Raw genomic sequence first — 18,621 nt, 5'->3', positions numbered from 1 at the left:
GGTTTCATTTTAGTTATGTCTGTTGTTGATCAGTCATTCTGGTCTTCTACCCTTGACCTGAAATGACAGGGAAATGCCACACATCAATATCTATTGTTGTTTAAGGATTAGTATTCATAAAGAAACCAGCAAGAACAGTATTAAAGAATTGAGAAAATCTTGGTAGGTACCTAGATGTACTTTAAATGCAGGGAAACAGGGATGAAAACTGTGTGCATGTTTTATGTTACAAATAACATGAATAAACAGGCTACCAAAATTGTGTAGCCCACATGGTGTAATGTTGATTATCAGCTGTTCACGGTTGTGGAAGAAGTTTTCAATCCTAAATCCTATACATGTATACAAGTAGAAATACTACAATATATGTACATTCTGTGAAAATAAACTTTTACTAAAGTAGAAGTACAAATGTTCTACGTTAAAATATCCTTTAAAGTCTAAATAATTGTTGAGTCATTAAAGTGTACACCACACGCTAGTACAAACTGTCTTATATTTGGTTTATTTTATATGTAATTTAATAGAGTTAAAGCTTTAAATGGACGTGAAAGTCACATATTTGCCTTTGTATAGTCTTATTATTATTCTGTGAATAAATCAAAAATCACTATGAGAGAATCGATCTGTGCTACACGTCAGTAAGTACTTGTCTTGATTTGTTGACTTGAATGAATGAAGTTTGCCAGTTTAACTACAGCTGTAATTTCTACTGTGTGCTGTTGGATGAACTGACTTATCAGTGGCTTCTGAAAGCTTTCCCTTTTAGTGATGGTTCAATTACATGTGTTTGCTGCAGACTAATCAACTTTTTGTTTGCAAGTTTATATGTCTTTATTTTGTGCAGCATCCTGATTCTCATTAAGAGTGTTCTTTTTATTTATTTGTTTTTAATGGTCACAAAAGGTATATAATAGTGTACAATAGACTAATGGGACAGGAGTGCAGAGTATTCTGAGCTTGACTTATAGTCCCAGGGTTTTTAAGATTACTTGAGCATTAAAGTAGTCTTCAGTAGACAGATTTCATTACTGCTTTACAGCAAAAGATAACTGTAATAGTAAATAATGCATGCTGCACACACAGGATAATTTGGTTTAAACCAGTAAATAGCACCTGTCCATTACTGAGACTGTGATTTAGTCATATTAAGGCCCCTCGTTCTTAGGGCTCTGCCTTACAAACTGTCAGTTCAGGTTAATTCAAGCGAGCAAGTTATGAGACCATGAATTTGCTGCAGTGCTTGCAAAGTAGACACTGTTACGCACAATGGCTTCGTTGTGCATGTGGCTGCTGAGATCTATGCACATGGGTTGTTGAATTTACTTTAATTTGCTTGTGATTATGTTTCCCCTCATGTGTGACTTTTGACATAAACATAATTACACAGATCTGCTTTTCATTAGTTCACCCACCTGCTTATCCACCCATCCATCTATCCATCCATGCATCCATCCATCCATGCATCCATCCATCCATGCATCCATCTACCTACTTAGCCACCCAGTCAGCCAAACACACAGCTATCCACTCTTCCTTTGATGCATGTATTTTATCAAATTTTTTGTTTGTTCACTACTTATTCACTATGCTGCGTCAGCACTCTTGCCTATACCCAGTGGAATACTCTCAGGTAACAAACTGGCTACTTATTACTAAATATACTAAAATGGACTTGCATTCAAATGACACAGAGTGAGCAGTGTCTATCTTACCTATCTTTTTGTTGTGTAATGTTTAAATACTGCTCAAAAACATATTAAAAACCCCACAGAATATAGCATCAGTGCAATTAAATTTCTGGTTAATTGATCTGGTGAGTTAAGCAGCAGAGGTTGGTTGTTAATCAGTTTCAGCTGCTTTGGTGTTAATGAAATTAATAACAGGTGCACTAGAGGGGCAACAATAAGACAACTGCCAAAACAGGAGTGGTTTTACAGGTAGAGACCACTGAGATTTTTTTTCTTTATGTTTTCTGAATGTTTTTTCACTAGTTATGCATTTGCCTAGGGACAGGGTCACAACTGATACCATGAGGCAATACCTGGTCGCTATAGAGGTTTCACAGGTAGTCCAACTCCTCCATGATGGCACACCAATATGAGCCCTTCTCAGAAGGTTTGCTATGTTTCCCAGCACAGTTCCAGGAACATGGAGAGGATTCTAGATGGTAGGCAGTTACTCTAGGAAAGCTGGACGGGCTTAAAGAAGGTCCTTAACCCATCAGCAGGACTGGCGTTTGCTCCCTTGTGCAAGGAGGAACAGGATGAGCCCTACAAAATGACTGGTGTGAATATCTCTGACCACACAATCAGAAACGGGCATCAATACAATAGCTGTAGGCCCTATACTGCCCAGCACCACGGAGCCCGAAGAGCATTTTCCACAGAATACCAGAATTGCAGGTCCACCACTGACGTCCGATGTTTTTCATAGATGGGAGCAGGTTTAATTTAGGAGTAGGTCAACAATGGTGATGAGAGGCATGTCCAGTTCAGCTCAATTCAGTTTTATTTATGTGTTGCCAACTCACAACAAAATTTGCCTTAAGGCACTTTATATTGTAAAGTAAAGACCCAACAATAATACAAAGTAAACAGAGAAAACCCCAACAATGACCCCCTCTGAGCAAGCACTTTGGTGACAGTCGGATAGAAAAACCCCTTATAAAAGGAAGAACCATCTGCTGCGACTGGTTGGGGTTAGGGGAAGAAGGCAGGTCAAAGACACACTGTGTAAGAGAGCCAGACATTAATAATAACTAATAATTAAATGCAGAGAGCTGTTTAAACACATAGTAAGTGAAAAAAAAAAGTGTGAAGAGGAAACACTCCCCCAGCAGCAAAACTCAGTGCCTCATGGGAATCCCCCAGCAGCCTCCTAGAGCTATTGCAACCTAAGGGAAGTATCAAGGTCACATGATCCAGCCCTAACGGTATTCTTTATCTAAAAGGAAAGTTTTAAGCCTAATCTTAAAAGTAGTGAGGATGTCTTCCCTCCAAATCCAAACTGGAAGCTGGTTCCACAGGACAGGGGCCTGAAAGCTGAAGGCTCTGCGTCCCATTCTACATTTAAATACTCTAGAAAGCCTGCAGTCTAAGTGCAAAATCCATCCATGGAGGGACGCATAGACCTCTACAGGCTAGGCAACAGCACCCTGACTACCATTACTCATCAGTAGGAAATCCTTTGACCCATTATCAGACATGGTATAGTGGGTCCGTGGCTCCTCATGGTGCCTGACAATGCCCGGCCTCATGTAACAACACATTGGCCTGACCTGAATCCATTGCCAGACATAGATGTACTTATTTTGTTTTGGGAAATAAAAATACCTTTTATATGATTCTTCTGTCAAGTTGCACACAAAGTTTTTTTTAAAATTGGCACCAGTGAAATACACTTTTCATTTATTTATTCTTATTCTGTAATTATTTTATATACATATTATAAACCTTTAAAATAAGAAAATCAATGTGCCTGTGTTTGTGTGAATGTTTCTGGTTTTGTCCAGGGAGAAGTACACTCTTGAGCAGGACATCAGGGAAGCAGAGGAGGCTATCAGACATAAGAGTGCCGAGGTGCAGGTGAGGACAGCTTGTTTTTTGTCAGTTGGTAGCAACTGGATGTGGACTCAACATAAAATTGAGACACTCTGTCCTTGATGTACGTGTATAATACTCAGCCACCGTTCATTTCTTTATATTGTAATATGTTTTATTTATTTTTTTAAATTGGCCTTGAGCAGTACTTGTATAGGCTTTCTCAAGGCCTTTTAAAGTTTTTCTTTGAACATTGACTGCATTTTTACTCATTTTCAGTACAGTTCTTGACCATTTTCAGGGGAATATTTATTTTTATTTGTTCAGCCACTTAACACTGAACTATGAGTCATTCAAGGATTAAAAAAAAGCACCTAACTAAAGGAACCAATTTTAAATTGTATCTGTAGGTACTTTGTTACTATCAGTTTGTTACGAAGAGAAATAATTTGTTCCCATGTTATTAGGTGAATCTACAAAATGTCCAAAAACAACACAGTTTAACATGTGTAGAATTGTAATTTTGAACTAACAAGGTGGTTCCCAAAGAGCTGTTAGCCTCAGAATCAGCTTTATTGATCAAGTGTGTGTATATATACAATATATGAGGGTTTGTGGTTTTTTCAACACTGTGACACCAACCTTCATTTATATAGAAGCACATTCTCCCTCTCCTAGCTTTCCCAGAAAGATCTCTATTGCAATCCACTCAGAGAAATTTGAAGCCCAGCAAATATAATGAGGTATCAGGGAATGTGTTCACCCAGCCCAGTTTTGTTGAAGTACAGGGCAGCATATCTGGAATTCAATTCAGTTCAGTTCAATTCAATTCAATTCAATTTTATTTATATAGCGCCAAATCACAACAACAGTTGTTATTGTCTATCAGGAAATGCAGAATGACCTGGACAGAGAGACAACCAGCCTGCAGGAGTTAGAAGCTCAGAAACAAGATGCCCAGGACCGGCTGGAGGAGATGGACCAGCAGAAACACAAATTAGAAGACATGTTGAATGAAGTCCGGATTAAGTGCCAGGAAGAGTCTCAGATGGTAAGAGCGAGAGAGAAGGATGCTGATAATGTAGAAGTTTCCCCTTTGTGGAGTACTGCCTCAGTTATTCTACAACAATCACAGAATCAAAATACCTGAAAATTAATGTATTCAATTTCTAATATGCTGTTTTCAGTGTTTGTTTGTTGAAGTCAAAATTACCTTGAGATAACTAGCATGATGCAAAATAGAAGAAAAGAAGAAATCAAACAGATTAATGTAAAATAATTAGCAACGAGCACAGAGTGGTCTCTTGGCAGGTTTTAACCTCTGACCCAATTCTTTATGCCACCGTTTTCTGCCTTCAGATCTCAAGCCTCCAGACTCAAATCCACTCCCAGGAGTCAGACTTGCTAAACCAGGAAGAAGAGTTGAGCCGGGCCAAGGCTGACCTGGGCCGGCTGCAACAAGAGGAGAATCAGCTGGAGCAAAGCCTGGCCGCAGGCAAGATTCAACTAGAGACCATCATCAAGTCTCTGAAAGCAACCCAGGATGAGATCAACCAGGTAGGGCATAGGTCCTGTTAATGTGTATGTCTAAAGAATGTCAACAGGGGGCACCACCAGAATGTTTAATCCATTTCTTTATCTTGTCAATTAAGTCAGAGGAACCAATTGTGTATGTTTGTCTCAGCTGCTGTGGTGTGGTGTGTCTTCTGTTTCCTGCCAGCCACTGTGCGCGCGCGCACACACACACACACACACACACACACACACACACATAGTGCAGTTTCCATTATTGTTTTATAACATCCACAAGTTGATGTTGAATTCAGTTCTTGTATTATATTTGTACAATTTCAGTGGAAACCTTTTTTTTGCTCTAAGCAGTGTTTTTCATAGCTATGCCAAAAAACATTATTTCTGTGCTGTGTGTGTGTGTGTGTGTGTGTGTGTGTGTGTGTGTGTGTGTGTGTGTGTGTGTGTGTGTGTGTGTGTGTGTGTGTGTGTGTGTGTGTGTGTGTGTATAATAGACAATGCCTTTCATCTTGGCCAAACTGTCTCGTAATGAGGAAAACATATTTAAGACAAGAAAAGCTTTTTGAAACCAGCTTAAAGAAACTGATCAGTGTTTCCTGGAAGCAAACTTTCAGTAATTTCTATTCATTTTAAATTAACTCAACTTATTGCACTTTTACTGTATGATTTAAATGAGAATTTCACACAGAGGAACATGTTATACCAGTGTCACACCAGCCCAGTGTCACTGGAAATGTTCTGGAAATGTTGTTGTTGTTTTTAACGGTTTGCTTGTATGTATACCTTGCAGGCTCGCAGCAAGCTCTCACAGATTCAAGATAGTCAACAGGAAGTGTCTAAAAGCATTGAGCAGTACAACAGCACCTTGAATGGAAACCATGGAGGCAGCATGACCAACTTGGCTGACATGAGTGAAGGCTTCAGTGACCGAGAGAATGGAGGATTTCCAGCCATGGTGAGAGCAGTACAGGTCAGGATCTTTGATAGAGGTGTGCTTTTATTTTCCAGTGTGCTGTGTAACATTTATTAAGGTCATAGGATTTGGTTTTATAGTCCTGGGTAGACCTGGTGTTCGTTTGTTGTGCCCGATCGTTGTTACCTTTTTCATTTGTGAAGTTCCATATTCACAATTGTAGTGTGGATTTCTTTTTAATTCTTTTTAACTCATCTTGTATGCCATCACAAGTATTTAAGCAAACTTCATTCATATGCCTTCTTAAATTTTACATGACCTTCTATTAAATGCATATGCAACCAAGTGTTATATTGTTTTTGACAAGCAAAGATACAGCTTGTGTGACAGAACGCATAAAGCTGTAGTGAATCTGATCCCATGGATGTATATGTTATGATATGTGCTCACATTACTCGTACAAATACAACAAATGAAATAAAACCTATACATATCATGCATACATATCTAAATATTCTGTTTGTCCACAGCAGAAGAGATGATAAAAGCTTCTGTTCTCTCTCTCTCTCTTTGGCTTTCTCATTTCCACAGGAGGACCCATTCAAAGTGAAGCCATCTGTGTTTAACAGTCAACCTCAGGGGCTTCCCACTGACCCCTTCCAGTCTGAAGACCCCTTCAAAACAGACCCATTCAAAGGTTGTCATCCCCCTTAACTTTCACTGCATCACCATCTCTAAGTGTTCCTCTTAATCTTTTAATACAAGTGGCTTATTCCTCTCCTCTGCTATCCTCTCCTCTCTTTACTGCACTGCATGTTGGGAGTATGGGTGAATGAGTGTCTAAAGATGATTGATGAGTGTGTGGATCACGCCAAATCACAACAACAGTCTCCTCAAGGCATTTTAGATTGTAAGGTGGACCCTACAGTAATACCGACATGAGACTACAACACATAGTCTCTTTTAATATAGGCATTTATGTATTGGAGTGACCCATTACAATATTTTTTAAAGTTAAGTACAACAATGGTTTATACACCATGTAAACCGGATAACTTTTGACTCTGGTGATGAAGTTCATCCAGCCCTCATGAAGATCAAAGTGTGGGCATGGGTTTAGGTGAAGAGTGGCAGGCTGGTGACTGTGGTGAGCAACAACTTGCAGGCTAAACAGCAGGCAACAGTTGGTGCTGTCAACGGCAACCCACAAATATCTCAGCATGATACAGTATAGGCAGCACCTGTCTTTCTGAAAACTGATTTGATAAATGATGTTGTTTGAACATCTGTGGAGTCCCGTGGCAGTGGGCTTTACACCACAGCATCTGGTGATGCAAGGCATGTAAGCTGCTGCTCAGCTTTGAAAATAGATTGCATGAAGCTCTCTATGCACAGTTCTTGATCTGATTTGACGAGTACTTGAAGTTTGGGGGTCTGATGCAACTGACTGCAGAAAGTTGGCGACCTCTGTCTACTATGTGCCTCATCATCCGCTCACCCCGAGTTGCTGACATCCCAATAATAAAACTGACAGTTGACTGTGGAAGTGATAATGATCAATAATCAGTGGCAATGCTGTCAGAGTTGCCATAGAGACCGTGAGCTCAGGTTGAGCGAAAAAAGACTTTATTCTAGTTTCCAGTTTTCCAGCAGTGTTTGTTACTGTAATTGCCATAAAACACGTTACTGGGAAAAAGCTGAGTTTTTAATCAAAGCACCTCTTTGACTGAACATGAATAAAAGCAAACTTTATAGTTGCTCCTTTCATCCACAGTCATGACACAGTCAAGTTACAGAAGTTAAAACAAGAGCACTCAGTTTGTGCAACTCCCCCCAAAGGCCAAGGGCTGTACAAAAACGTAGATGTTTTTATGTTTTTATTACAACATTCTGACGTCAGCCTGTTTGTGTTACAATATGACGATGTCAGCCTTTCATGGCATTACTATGACATCGTAGGGCATTGTATTGAGAAAACAAATAAAACCATCTTTTATGGATATTCTTCCAATTTCACATTGATATACTAGGCCTTGGGGGACATGAGTATCTAGGTTGCCCAAGCATTTGACCTTGACCTTCATAATGATGCCAAAAGAAGGATGTTAGCCAAACTAATGTCCTTTATGTACAGCACCACTCACCCCCTGCACTGTGGAGCAGCTCCTAAAGCAGTAGACTGTTATGGTGTAGGTCTGAGGGCCGTTGTAGGTCCTTCATCCAAACAGCAGATGGACTATACAGTACCCACACAGGATAAATAGTGTTTAAAAATACATGTATTTTGTTTATCCCACTGCATTTTATGTAGATATAAAAATGAAAAATCCTGCTGTATAGTAACCAGGGGTGGTATAGCAACCTGCCCATCACCTGCCCATAGTATCGTATTTCGGGTTTTTAAATTTTTTTAATATAACTCTGATTCACCTTTTCTTCCTGTTCCCTGTGCTGCTGTAACAAGTGAATTTCCCCAGTGCAGAATGTAATAAGGTGGATGTCTATAAATGAATGAATACACATCAAATCTACGTCAACCAGAAGATATAATAATCAGAGGTTTTTGGCTCCTCTTAATGTAAGGAAGCCTCCCAAGAGTACAGAGTAAAAACTACTTTATTTTATACCTTAGTTTAAGTTGTGTGTATGACTTATTTTATTTGGCATTGCTATATTTGTTTATTTTTGCATTTAATGAAATGTTTTCTTCAAAAAACCTGATTCTAATACAAATACAATGAGAGGGTTTTTAATTCTTTTGCTGGATCTTGTATGCAGTCAAATGATTAAAAACACAGAAGTTTCAGAATCCAGCAAGCAGTTCATTTTAAAAGAACTGGTTTTTTTTAATCCTTTGAATATTTATGGTCATTAAGATCCAGCCCTGGTAAGTGGTCTCATCCCTTCTACGCGCTCTTCTCCTCTCTCCTCTTCTCTACTCCTCAATCTGCGTTTACTGCTTTATGTGTATTAAGTTGTCTTCCTCCTAGTAGCTTATATTTTCCAGCTTGAGTTAATTTATGACTGTCTTTTGTCTTCTTCCTGCCTTTCCCTCTTTGCTTGATTCCTCTCCTGTAGGCGACCCTTTTCAGAATGATCCTTTTGCAAAGCAGCCTCCAGTACCCACAGGTATTTACTTCAGGGAAGAAAGGTTAATAATTTTTCTTTTTTGAGAGGTAATTTAATCTTGGGGCAGAAAATAAACTGCAATATTTCATCACTTAAAATGTTGCACTAAAACTGTTGTGCACACTACATTGAACAGGTTTAGCATTTACTAGAATGCATGCATGTTTTTTCCTTAAATGAATTACAATAATTCGCATGGAATGTACCTTACAAATCTATCATGTAGCATATTTTTTGGGGGGGTTGTTTTTACAACCACAAGTGTGTATTTTTTACTGAAATATTAAATGGGCTGTACCTTTGAGTAGACACTTTTCTACTCAGCTTGAGTACATTCCCACTACATGGACCGGCAGAAACACAAATTACATTCCCACCACAACCCTCATAGAAGCACTTTTTTGTAAGCCGTTTGCATTTCTTATAGGTTTTTAAACATAGAGAGACTACCTCAATAAAAAAAAAAAAAATCCCAAAACAACCTCCCAACTCATTGATTATATTTACTTACTCAGAGCTCTTTCCAAGTACTTCTTGGAATACTTACTGTGTTTGTTTTGACCTTTTGGTCCATGCTTTGGTTTGATGTTTTTATGATGCCTATCTGCTGATGCTTTTGTTTACACTTGGCTAGACTTAGCCATACAGTGGGTTAAAAAACATATTTGAGCCCCTGGTCAATTTGTAACTTTCACACTTGCAAAAGAATGAACACTCTCTAATCTTTGTTCAGAATCAGAGAGGCTTTATTAATCCCAGAGGGAAATTGAGTCGTGATAGCAGCAAACATCAAGCACTCATATAAAATGAGTATAGAAACAGAGGTATTAATATAAATATGCATATAAATATTAAAGAACTTGCTACTATTGACACTTAGAATATCAGGCAATACTCCAGGAAAAAAACGTTACACAAAAGTTATAAATTTTGTATGAGTCATTGAATGAAGTAAGTATCCCAAAGCAAAACATGACGTACTACTCTCTAAATCCTTGCGGTTTCTTGACTGCAGCTTGGCAACTCAAAGTTTTAGCTCCCTCCACAGATAGAGGCTAGAGGTCTGGAGACTGGTTAGTTGCATAATGTTGGAAGACCCATCTGCAGTGTTCCGTCTGAGGAAAGGGGATACAGGACCTTGTCCACTGGCCCCTTAATGTGGTCAAGTCCTGTACCCTTAGGACAGAAACAACCCCAAGGCATGTTTCCAACTCCATGGGGATGGTGTTCTAGGGGTCATAGTCAGCAAGACTTCAATCCATTACATTGTAGTGTCTTACCAGAGGTGTTTTTTGGAGACTGAGGTCCCAGTTGCCTTCAGATCATTAAGAAGCTCCTCCCATGCAGTTTTGGGCTGATCCAATACCTGTCAAATGATCATCCTCACACCATGAGGCAACATATTGCACAAAGCTCCAGACTGAGGGCAATTGATGATAATCTTATGTTTCGTTCGTTTCCAAATAACCACATCAACAGCTTTCCCCTTCTCTTCAAACTTCTTGCTGATGGTCTTGTTTACCAAGTCTTCAGTCTTGTCCCTATCATCCTTTGGCAGCTCATTGGTCTTGCCCATTGTGGTGGCTGGGAATGATGGATTGATTGAAATAAAGAAAGAACAAAAGAAAGGAAGAAAGAAAGAAATCTGAGGGAGGCAGAATTCTGGTTGGGTTGTAGGGAATCCGCATGCATGCACTGCGGTAGCTGGCCAATACAACGGGACTCGCTTTTTTCCCGAGCTTCACTGTGCAGCAGAGAAGCTACAGGCTGCCATGACAGTCAAAAACCACGTTCCCACAAGTGGCTACACACATCACTGTGCCTGGCTCTGCACTGTATCTGGAGCTGGATGGTGCGAATGGAAGCTGCCATAGTTAATTCACCACGGAAATGTCCCTGGTGTACCCATCCGACAGCCACAGTGAAGCTGGCCCCTCAACTCTTCTGTCTGAGCACTGCAGATTGTGCATGTTTCAGCAGGACAAAACTGTATATGTTGTACCACATGCATATGTCTCTGGTCAATGAAAGTTTTAAGAAACAGAGTTTAAGTAGCTCAAGTTCATTTCTGCTGTAGATCCATTTGGAGGAGACCCCTTCAAAGAGACAGATCCATTCAAGGCTTCATCAGAAGACTTCTTCAAGAAAACCACAAAGATGGATCCCTTCTCCAGTCCAGACCCTTTCAGTAAAAGTGCCACTTTACCCTCCAAGGTACTTGTTGAGATTCAAAGGTGGATTTGTAATGTATATCTGGTTATCCCAAGAAGGGATCAGAATGTTTAGTTTGCTCCCTCTGTTTCTATTTTAGCGTTAGATCTCAGTTTTTACAATCGTCAATACAAACAACAGTCAATTTATATTAATTTATATTTTCATTTAGATTGAAGGTTTCCATAAGAACCTCGGAGATTTCTGGTTCAGTTGCACCCACTGTAGAGTTTACTCCAGCATTATAAACAAACAAAAAGACCAATAATAATTAATGCATTAATAAGTACATGGAAAACCCCCTCAATAAACATTGTAGTTAGAATACATTTTCAATTAACGTTGTATTCTTTTGTATATATTTCTCTCATTTCTGTTTTATGCAGCAACCTACTACCTTCACAAGCAGTGACCCATTTTCTTCAAGCCATCAAAAACCTAAAGGATCAGGTATGATTTAATACTTCCTCCTCAATAGCTTTGGACATCGTGTAGTTTTTGTAACCACAGAATAAAAGAACTTGTTATTCTCTGTGCTGTATAATATCCAAAAAGGACAGTTTTGGCCAGATACACCATTGTACAGCAGACCTAAGCTCTATTTTGAGTTTAGCTTGGAGTCAATTTTGGAATTTTTTTCAGTTTAGTGTTTGTTTTTGACACAAACATGTTTTAACAAACCTTTATGAATCCATTGGACCTGTTTCAGTAAACTGTGTGTTCTCTGCTGAGATATGAGTGTAGTCTATACAAACATGCTTGTTCTATGGGTCAAGTTGACTGTCACAGTGATTGAAGCAAATTGAGCCTCTCACCACACTTATTTACTTAGCTGAAGAGCACCATGTTAATTTGCCTATTAAAACCCAGGTTGTACAGAAGATGTGTCATGTTGCTTACCCAATGCTCTAAGTCCACTTAATAACTCAGATTTAATCCCACTGATCAATGGTACTCTCTGTACCATTCGCAGAGTTGGGGAATGGCTTCAATCACAGCATTGTAAGATGGTGACAGATGTACCCTTAGGCCCCCTCCTCGATTCAGAGATGGTCTTTCCCTTTTCACGCAAATTTCAGAATTCATCCTGCTTTTTCACATTATGAGTAAAGACTAGTGACTAATTCCACTTACAGTCTACCTATGATATGACTGCCTGGTTTTGTATGCCCTTCTATTCCTTCTCTATTACTTCTATCTTTCTATTTTATCAGAAAGTTGAAAGCTTTTCTGGTGCTGTGCAGACTTGAGTTTCTTTAGCGTTTACATTTTCAGATAAACCTTTTATATTCATATTTTTGAAAATTCCTGTTGATATGTACTATCAACAACATACTGACAACAAATCAGATTGATCTAGGAGGCAGGTGACTGGGAAACATATTTCTGTTAAACCCTTTTAATTAAACCTGAAAATCTAGACTGCAACACAGCATGATTTCTTCATTCTAAATCTATTCATCTTAACAAAGCAATTTAACCTGATGATGGCTTTGAAAAAAGGTTAAGGTAGTTAATGTAAACTGGGAATGTGGAGCATCAATAAAATTTTATAACAGTGTGAACGGTATCCTGGCAGATATAGAAAATCTGGAAATATGTGATCCCAGCCCTACCTAATACTTCCAGGTACATTGAGATTGTTGATATAAATTCAGTGTAACTGTGTCATTTTCAGACCTCTTTGGCACACTGGACCCGTTTGGCAGCAGTTCATTCAACAGCAGTAACACTTCTGTTGGATTTGCAGACTTCAGCCACATGTCGAAGTCCAGAGACCCTTTTGAAGGAAGGGCCACCTGGCTTCCAGACTACCAGAAGGTATGGGAGGTGAACCTGATCTTGAAAATAAACCCTCTACCAAATATATCCAGATCCCACTCATTACATGGACTCTGAAAGAAAACATATTGACAAAATTAAAGCAGTCAATTAAACCATTACAATAATGCTGTATTGTAATGGTAAAAGTGAACATTTTTCAAGTTTTCTGTCAATCTTGTGAATGTGATTACTCAAGTAGCTTAGGATTTTTAAATTGATACCATAAGTGTGTCTACTAGGAGGCTGAGGGGGTAGAACCGGCAGCTGCCAGGTTTTTTATTTTATTTTTTAGTGATAGCTTTTGTAAACTTTTTATAAATTAAACAGTACTGTGCTTCCCTTATGGGTGTTGGCTCTCTCCATTCCTATTACAATGCACAGTGGTGTTTGTTCATCCAAAGCACACTACTAGAATAATTTATTTGAAAGCCTGATGCTTTTCCTTGTCCACTTTATTCGGAAAACTCAACAGCCAGTTTTATTTTTTATCTATCATCAACTGATTTCTCAGACTTTTTATCTGATTTAGAACAAGTCTTGTTCTGTTTCAGACAATAAAAAAGCCCTCTGTAAAGCTTGAACTTACAATTCATCACTGATCGAAGAAAACAACAAAGTTTTCCTTCAGCACTGCAGCCAGGCTGACAGAAGGTCAGAACTCTGTTGAGCCAAGCATTTTTTAACCCACAGACGTATCATTATGTACAGCTACTTTCAGTACCATTGATATTGAGACTCTAATATAGACTTCAGTTTGTTTATGTTTGTTTACACACTAAGGTTAGTTATTCCACAGTTTCCATTACATTACACATGCTTCCCTTAGGCAGTATCATCAGAAGGCATACATACAATAACATATAATAATCATATGATTATTGTGGTTTTCTCTGTTTTTTATATTATTGTAGGGTCTTTACAATATAAAGCACCTTATATGAATAAAACTGATTTGAAATTGAATTTAAATTAGCTATCGCTCATTCCTTTATATTTTCTTCCAGACTTTGTTTGATCTCTTTAAGTGGTTTTAACAATAGTTTTCCAGGCTTTTTGAAGCCTTAAACTATTTCTTTTTCTTTTTTTTAGTTTTCCCCTTATTTTCAGTCGAGTTTCAGTCTTGTACCTGATGAATTTCAGAGGAGTGTTTCCTCTGTAGGTCTGTGTTATGTGTTAAGCCACATAACACTGACCTAACTCAACACATAACACTTGGAAATGTTTTTGTCAGCAGGTTATTAGCAGCCTGTCACAAAAACACACCATTTGTTCCAATTTCTTTAGCCTAATTTCATGAATCCCAACGATTCAACAGTTTTACTTGTATAAAACTTGCCATACCTTGGCTTTAGGAAACTGGAAAAGTGGAGGACAAAAACAAGTGGCTGGTCAAAAAAAAACAATACTGGTAGGAAGCTGACCAGTATCTGAAACTCACGTCCTTAGGAAATACGAAGAAAACTAACAAATACGTGTCACGAGGCCTGAGAAATGCATCTGGCCCTTCAGTTGACCCATTGCTGAAGCCTCATCAGCGTTGGTTCAAGCCTTTGTACAGTAATGTACAGTGGGGCAAAAAAGTATTTAGTCAGCCACCGATTGTGCAAGTTCCCCCACCTAAAATGATGACAGAGGTCAGTAATTTGCACCAGAGGTACACTTGAACTGTGAGAGACAGAATGTGAAAAAAAAATCCATGAATCCACATGGTAGGATTTGTAAAGAATTTATTCGTAAATCAGGGTGGAAAATAAGTATTTGGTCAATAACAAAAATACAACTCAATACTTTGTAACATAACCTTTGTTGGCAATAACAGAGGTCAAACGTTTACTATAGGTCTTTACCAGGTTTGCACACACAGTAGCTGGTATTTTGGCCCAGTCCTCCATGCAGATCTTCTCGAGAGCAGTGATGTTTTGGGGCTGTCGCCAAGCAACACTCCCGCCACAGATTTTATATGGGGTTGAGGTCTGGAGACTGGCTAGGCCACTCCAGGACTTTCAAATGCTTCTTACGGAGCCACTCCTTTGTTGCCCGGGCGGTGTGTTTTGGATCATTGTCATGTTGGAAGACCCAGCCTCGTTTCATCTTCAAAGTTCTCACTGATGGAAGGAGGTTTTGGCTCAAAATCTCACGATACATGGCCCCATTCATTCTGTCCTTAACACGGATCAGTCGTCCTGTCCCCTTGGCAGAAAAACAGCCCCATAGCATGATGTTTCCACCCCCATGCTTCACAGTAGGTATGGTGTTCTTGGGATGCAACTCAGTATTCTTCTTCCTCCAAACACGACGAGTTGAGTTTATACCAAAAAGTTCTACTTTGGTTTCATCTGACCACATGACATTCTCCCAATCCTCTGCTGTATCATCCATGTGCTCTCTGGCAAACTTCAGACGGGCCTGGACATGCACTGGCTTCAGCAGCGGAACACGTCTGGCACTGCGGGATTTGATTCCCTGCCGTTGTAGTGTGTTACTGATGGTGACCTTTGTTACTTTGGTCCCAGCTCTCTGCAGGTCATTCACCAGGTCCCCCCGTGTGGTTCTGGGATCTTTGCTCACCGTTCTCATGATCATTTTGTCCCCACGGGATGAGATCTTGCGTGGAGCCCCAGATCGAGGGAGATTATCAGTGGTCTTGTATGTCTTCCATTTTCTGATGATTGCTCCCACAGTTGATTTTTTCACACCAAGCTGCTTGCCTATTGTAGATTCACTCTTCCCAGTCTGGTGCAGGTCTACAATACTTTTCCTGGTGTCCTTCGAAAGCTCTTTGGTCTTGGCCATGGCGGAGTTTGGAGTCTGACTGTTTGAGGCTGTGGACAGGTGTCTTTTATACAGATGATGAGTTCAAACAGGTGCCATTCATACAGGTAACGAGTGGGGGACAGAAAAGCTTCTTACAGAAGACGTTACAGGTCTGTGAGAGCCAGAGATTTTCCTTGTTTGAGGTGACCAAATACTTATTTTCCACCCTAATTTACGAATAAATTCTTTACAAATCCTACCATGTGAATTCATGGATTTTTTTTTTCACATTCTGTCTCTCACAGTTGAAGTGTACCTCTGGTGCAAATTACTGACCTCTGTCATCATTTTAAGTGGGGGAACTTGCACAATCGGTGGCTGACTAAATACTTTTTTGCCCCACTGTATTTCACTTGCTGGGCCCACTTCCTCATTTTAGGTTTGACAGCGTTTTAGTAGGTATGCATGACATGAATTGAGCTGCGGTTTGGGGAAGGCATCGAAGGGGACTGGCGACGGCTCCCGGGCCTGGCAGATCCCCGTGTGCTAAATAGGAGTGAAGAAGTTAAAGAATTGAGAACAAGGAGGGAGGGTGGGGCACGTAAACGAGAATGAACAGCTTGCAGAACTGGGGGAACCTATATAGTTGACAACCAGAAGGAGCGTGTTTGGAGGCGTGGTCCCACTCCTGAAATTCCGATAGATAATCTCCAATTCTGGATGGTGTTCATGTGATGCTGTTGTTAATCATATTTAAGAAGTAAAGACTCAGAACTCTAATGGCCTGTATTTCTTTTTCAGCATGATGATTCTGTTTCAAAATGACACATTCCTTTTCTCAAATTTTTTCCAGCCAGTGTTTGTGGATGACCCATTCAGCAGGAAGAATGACATGCCGGCTCTGCCTCCAAAGAAAAGTGTTCCCCCCAGACCCAAACCACCCAGTGGTGAGTGTCACACTGTGTAGGCTTTTGAGGTGGCCTAGAAAGGTGCCAGAATTATACAAGAATACTGTTAATACTATTATTTGTAGGTGTTTGACCTGAACTGTTTTCGTTTGGTAAAGAACACCTGGGCAGAATTTGAATCTTTTAGTGAAGACTAACAAAAATGTCTGTGAGAATCTACTGTGGTGAGTGAGGCTGAACACCAAAAAGGAAGTGGGACTTTAGCTCCTATATCTCAAACCAGCATAAATTTGGGGTTTTACTAAGTGTGATTTCCGCATCACTGCCATGCCCGTAATTACAGCTCTCCATAACTTTACAAGCATTGTATTTTTAAAGCCACACTAAACACATTTTATCCATCCGTTTGTCTAGTTATCAACATCAGGCATGATTTCAAATCGTGCTTTCTTTCACACATAAAAAGACAGTGAAGAAATTACCTGGAATAAAAACAATCCTCCTTAAAATCAAAGATGACGTCTTTACAAAAAACAAGTACAATTTAGCCTACGGTTCCATATAACATTGCTTTTGAGAGGAAAATTTAAAGAAAAATATCGCTTTCAAATGAGAGACACAAGAAATTCAGTTTCCAATATGGATCAGGCAGTGACACTGATAAAGCCATTTAGAAAGAGTAGCTTAAACTATTAAAAATAAAATGAAATCTAATGAATTGTGTTTATATAATATGAAATGGTAACACAGTTTAATACAGAAACATCAGTTAGGGCTATTTATTATAAGGAATGGCAGATAGTAAATAAACAATACATGAAGCTAAAAAGATTTAAAAAAAAAAAAACAACCTCCAGTATTCATGAAAAAAATGCATTTATTGATTCATTTCTTATCTTTGACACCTTAATCTACTGTCTTGGGTTTTTGTGTAGATTTCATCCTTGCTTACAAATGCTGTGTTGTTTGTGTGCATGAACATGTGAAGGTGATGTCGTAAGAGACATGATGTGTGGTTTGGTTGGCCTGTTGTTTGCAGACACACCCTGACATACTTCCTCTCTCTTTCCTTGATGTGTTTGTACGCGAGTATTTATGTGTGGGTGAGTTGTTCAGAGAAGGGCATTCTTTAGACTGCAAGCTGTGTGCAGTGGCAAAGCATCAAAACTCTTTTGCAATTTAATAAGTTAACAATATTAATTAATATTATGAACTTCTTAAACAATATCTTTAAATATTTAATTAATGGTCTTTACGTTTTCTACCTTATCCTAAACCTAACCCGTCTTCACACCTGTTTATTCTCTGTTATTTTCATTGCTTAATGAAGTGTAAACTATATAACCGAGGGCAGATTTGTGTGAAATACAAAATATTGTTTTTGGTTCATTAAATGCTGCATGTTGCATGTACAATCTTCTGGTAAACATTGAAATTAGATGTGAAAAGTGTAGCAAAATATTTTAAAACAGGGTGGAGCTCATAATTGTGGTTTCTCAAGTGTGTGTGTGCGTGTGCGTCCATGTATGCAGTTTATCGAAAGAGGAATAACTGATCGCCAGGCGTGCACTTTTGCTCAGTGTTTAGTGTGAAATGAACTCACCATTACCCAGATAACTGCTCAGGGGTTATCTGGGTAATGGGACTAAAGGTATATGTGTGTGTTGTGTGATGCATGTGGTTTAGCACCTCCACAGCAAGTTAACGAAGTCTTAATGTTCCCAGGATCCCCTGTCCACCCCAAGTTCCACTCCTTGCTGCTACTAGCATTTTTGTTTGTTTTTGTGGTTGCTCATGTGGTTTAGCATTA

General features: G+C 39.2%; 1 protein-coding gene across 7 annotated transcripts in view; it reads left to right on the top strand.

Moving 5' to 3' along the window:
• The window catches only part of eps15l1a (epidermal growth factor receptor pathway substrate 15-like 1a), a 48,050-nt gene that overhangs the window by 19,411 nt on the left and 10,018 nt on the right, over positions 1-18,621 (top strand). For 2 of the 7 annotated variants that reach the window (XM_026147968.2, XM_026147976.2), the window contains exons 15-25: positions 1,601-1,633; positions 3,515-3,587; positions 4,432-4,593; positions 4,902-5,099; positions 5,863-6,042; positions 6,577-6,682; positions 9,064-9,114; positions 11,192-11,328; positions 11,712-11,775; positions 13,004-13,146; positions 16,757-16,850. In XM_026147968.2, coding sequence (XP_026003753.1) covers positions 1,601-1,633; positions 3,515-3,587; positions 4,432-4,593; positions 4,902-5,099; positions 5,863-6,042; positions 6,577-6,682; positions 9,064-9,114; positions 11,192-11,328; positions 11,712-11,775; positions 13,004-13,146; positions 16,757-16,850 — 1,241 coding nt within the window. The remainder of the gene's footprint in view (positions 1-1,600; positions 1,634-3,514; positions 3,588-4,431; positions 4,594-4,901; positions 5,100-5,862; positions 6,043-6,576; positions 6,683-9,063; positions 9,115-11,191; positions 11,329-11,711; positions 11,776-13,003; positions 13,147-16,756; positions 16,851-18,621) is intronic. The other 5 variants (XM_080292166.1, XM_080292164.1, XM_080292168.1 and 2 more) reach the window with 3 other exon arrangements.

Source organism: Astatotilapia calliptera, chromosome 17 (genome assembly GCF_964374335.1).
Source record: "Astatotilapia calliptera chromosome 17, fAstCal68.1, whole genome shotgun sequence".
Classification (NCBI taxonomy): domain Eukaryota; kingdom Metazoa; phylum Chordata; class Actinopteri; order Cichliformes; family Cichlidae; genus Astatotilapia; species Astatotilapia calliptera.
This window is presented reverse-complemented; position numbering and strand designations above follow the sequence as displayed.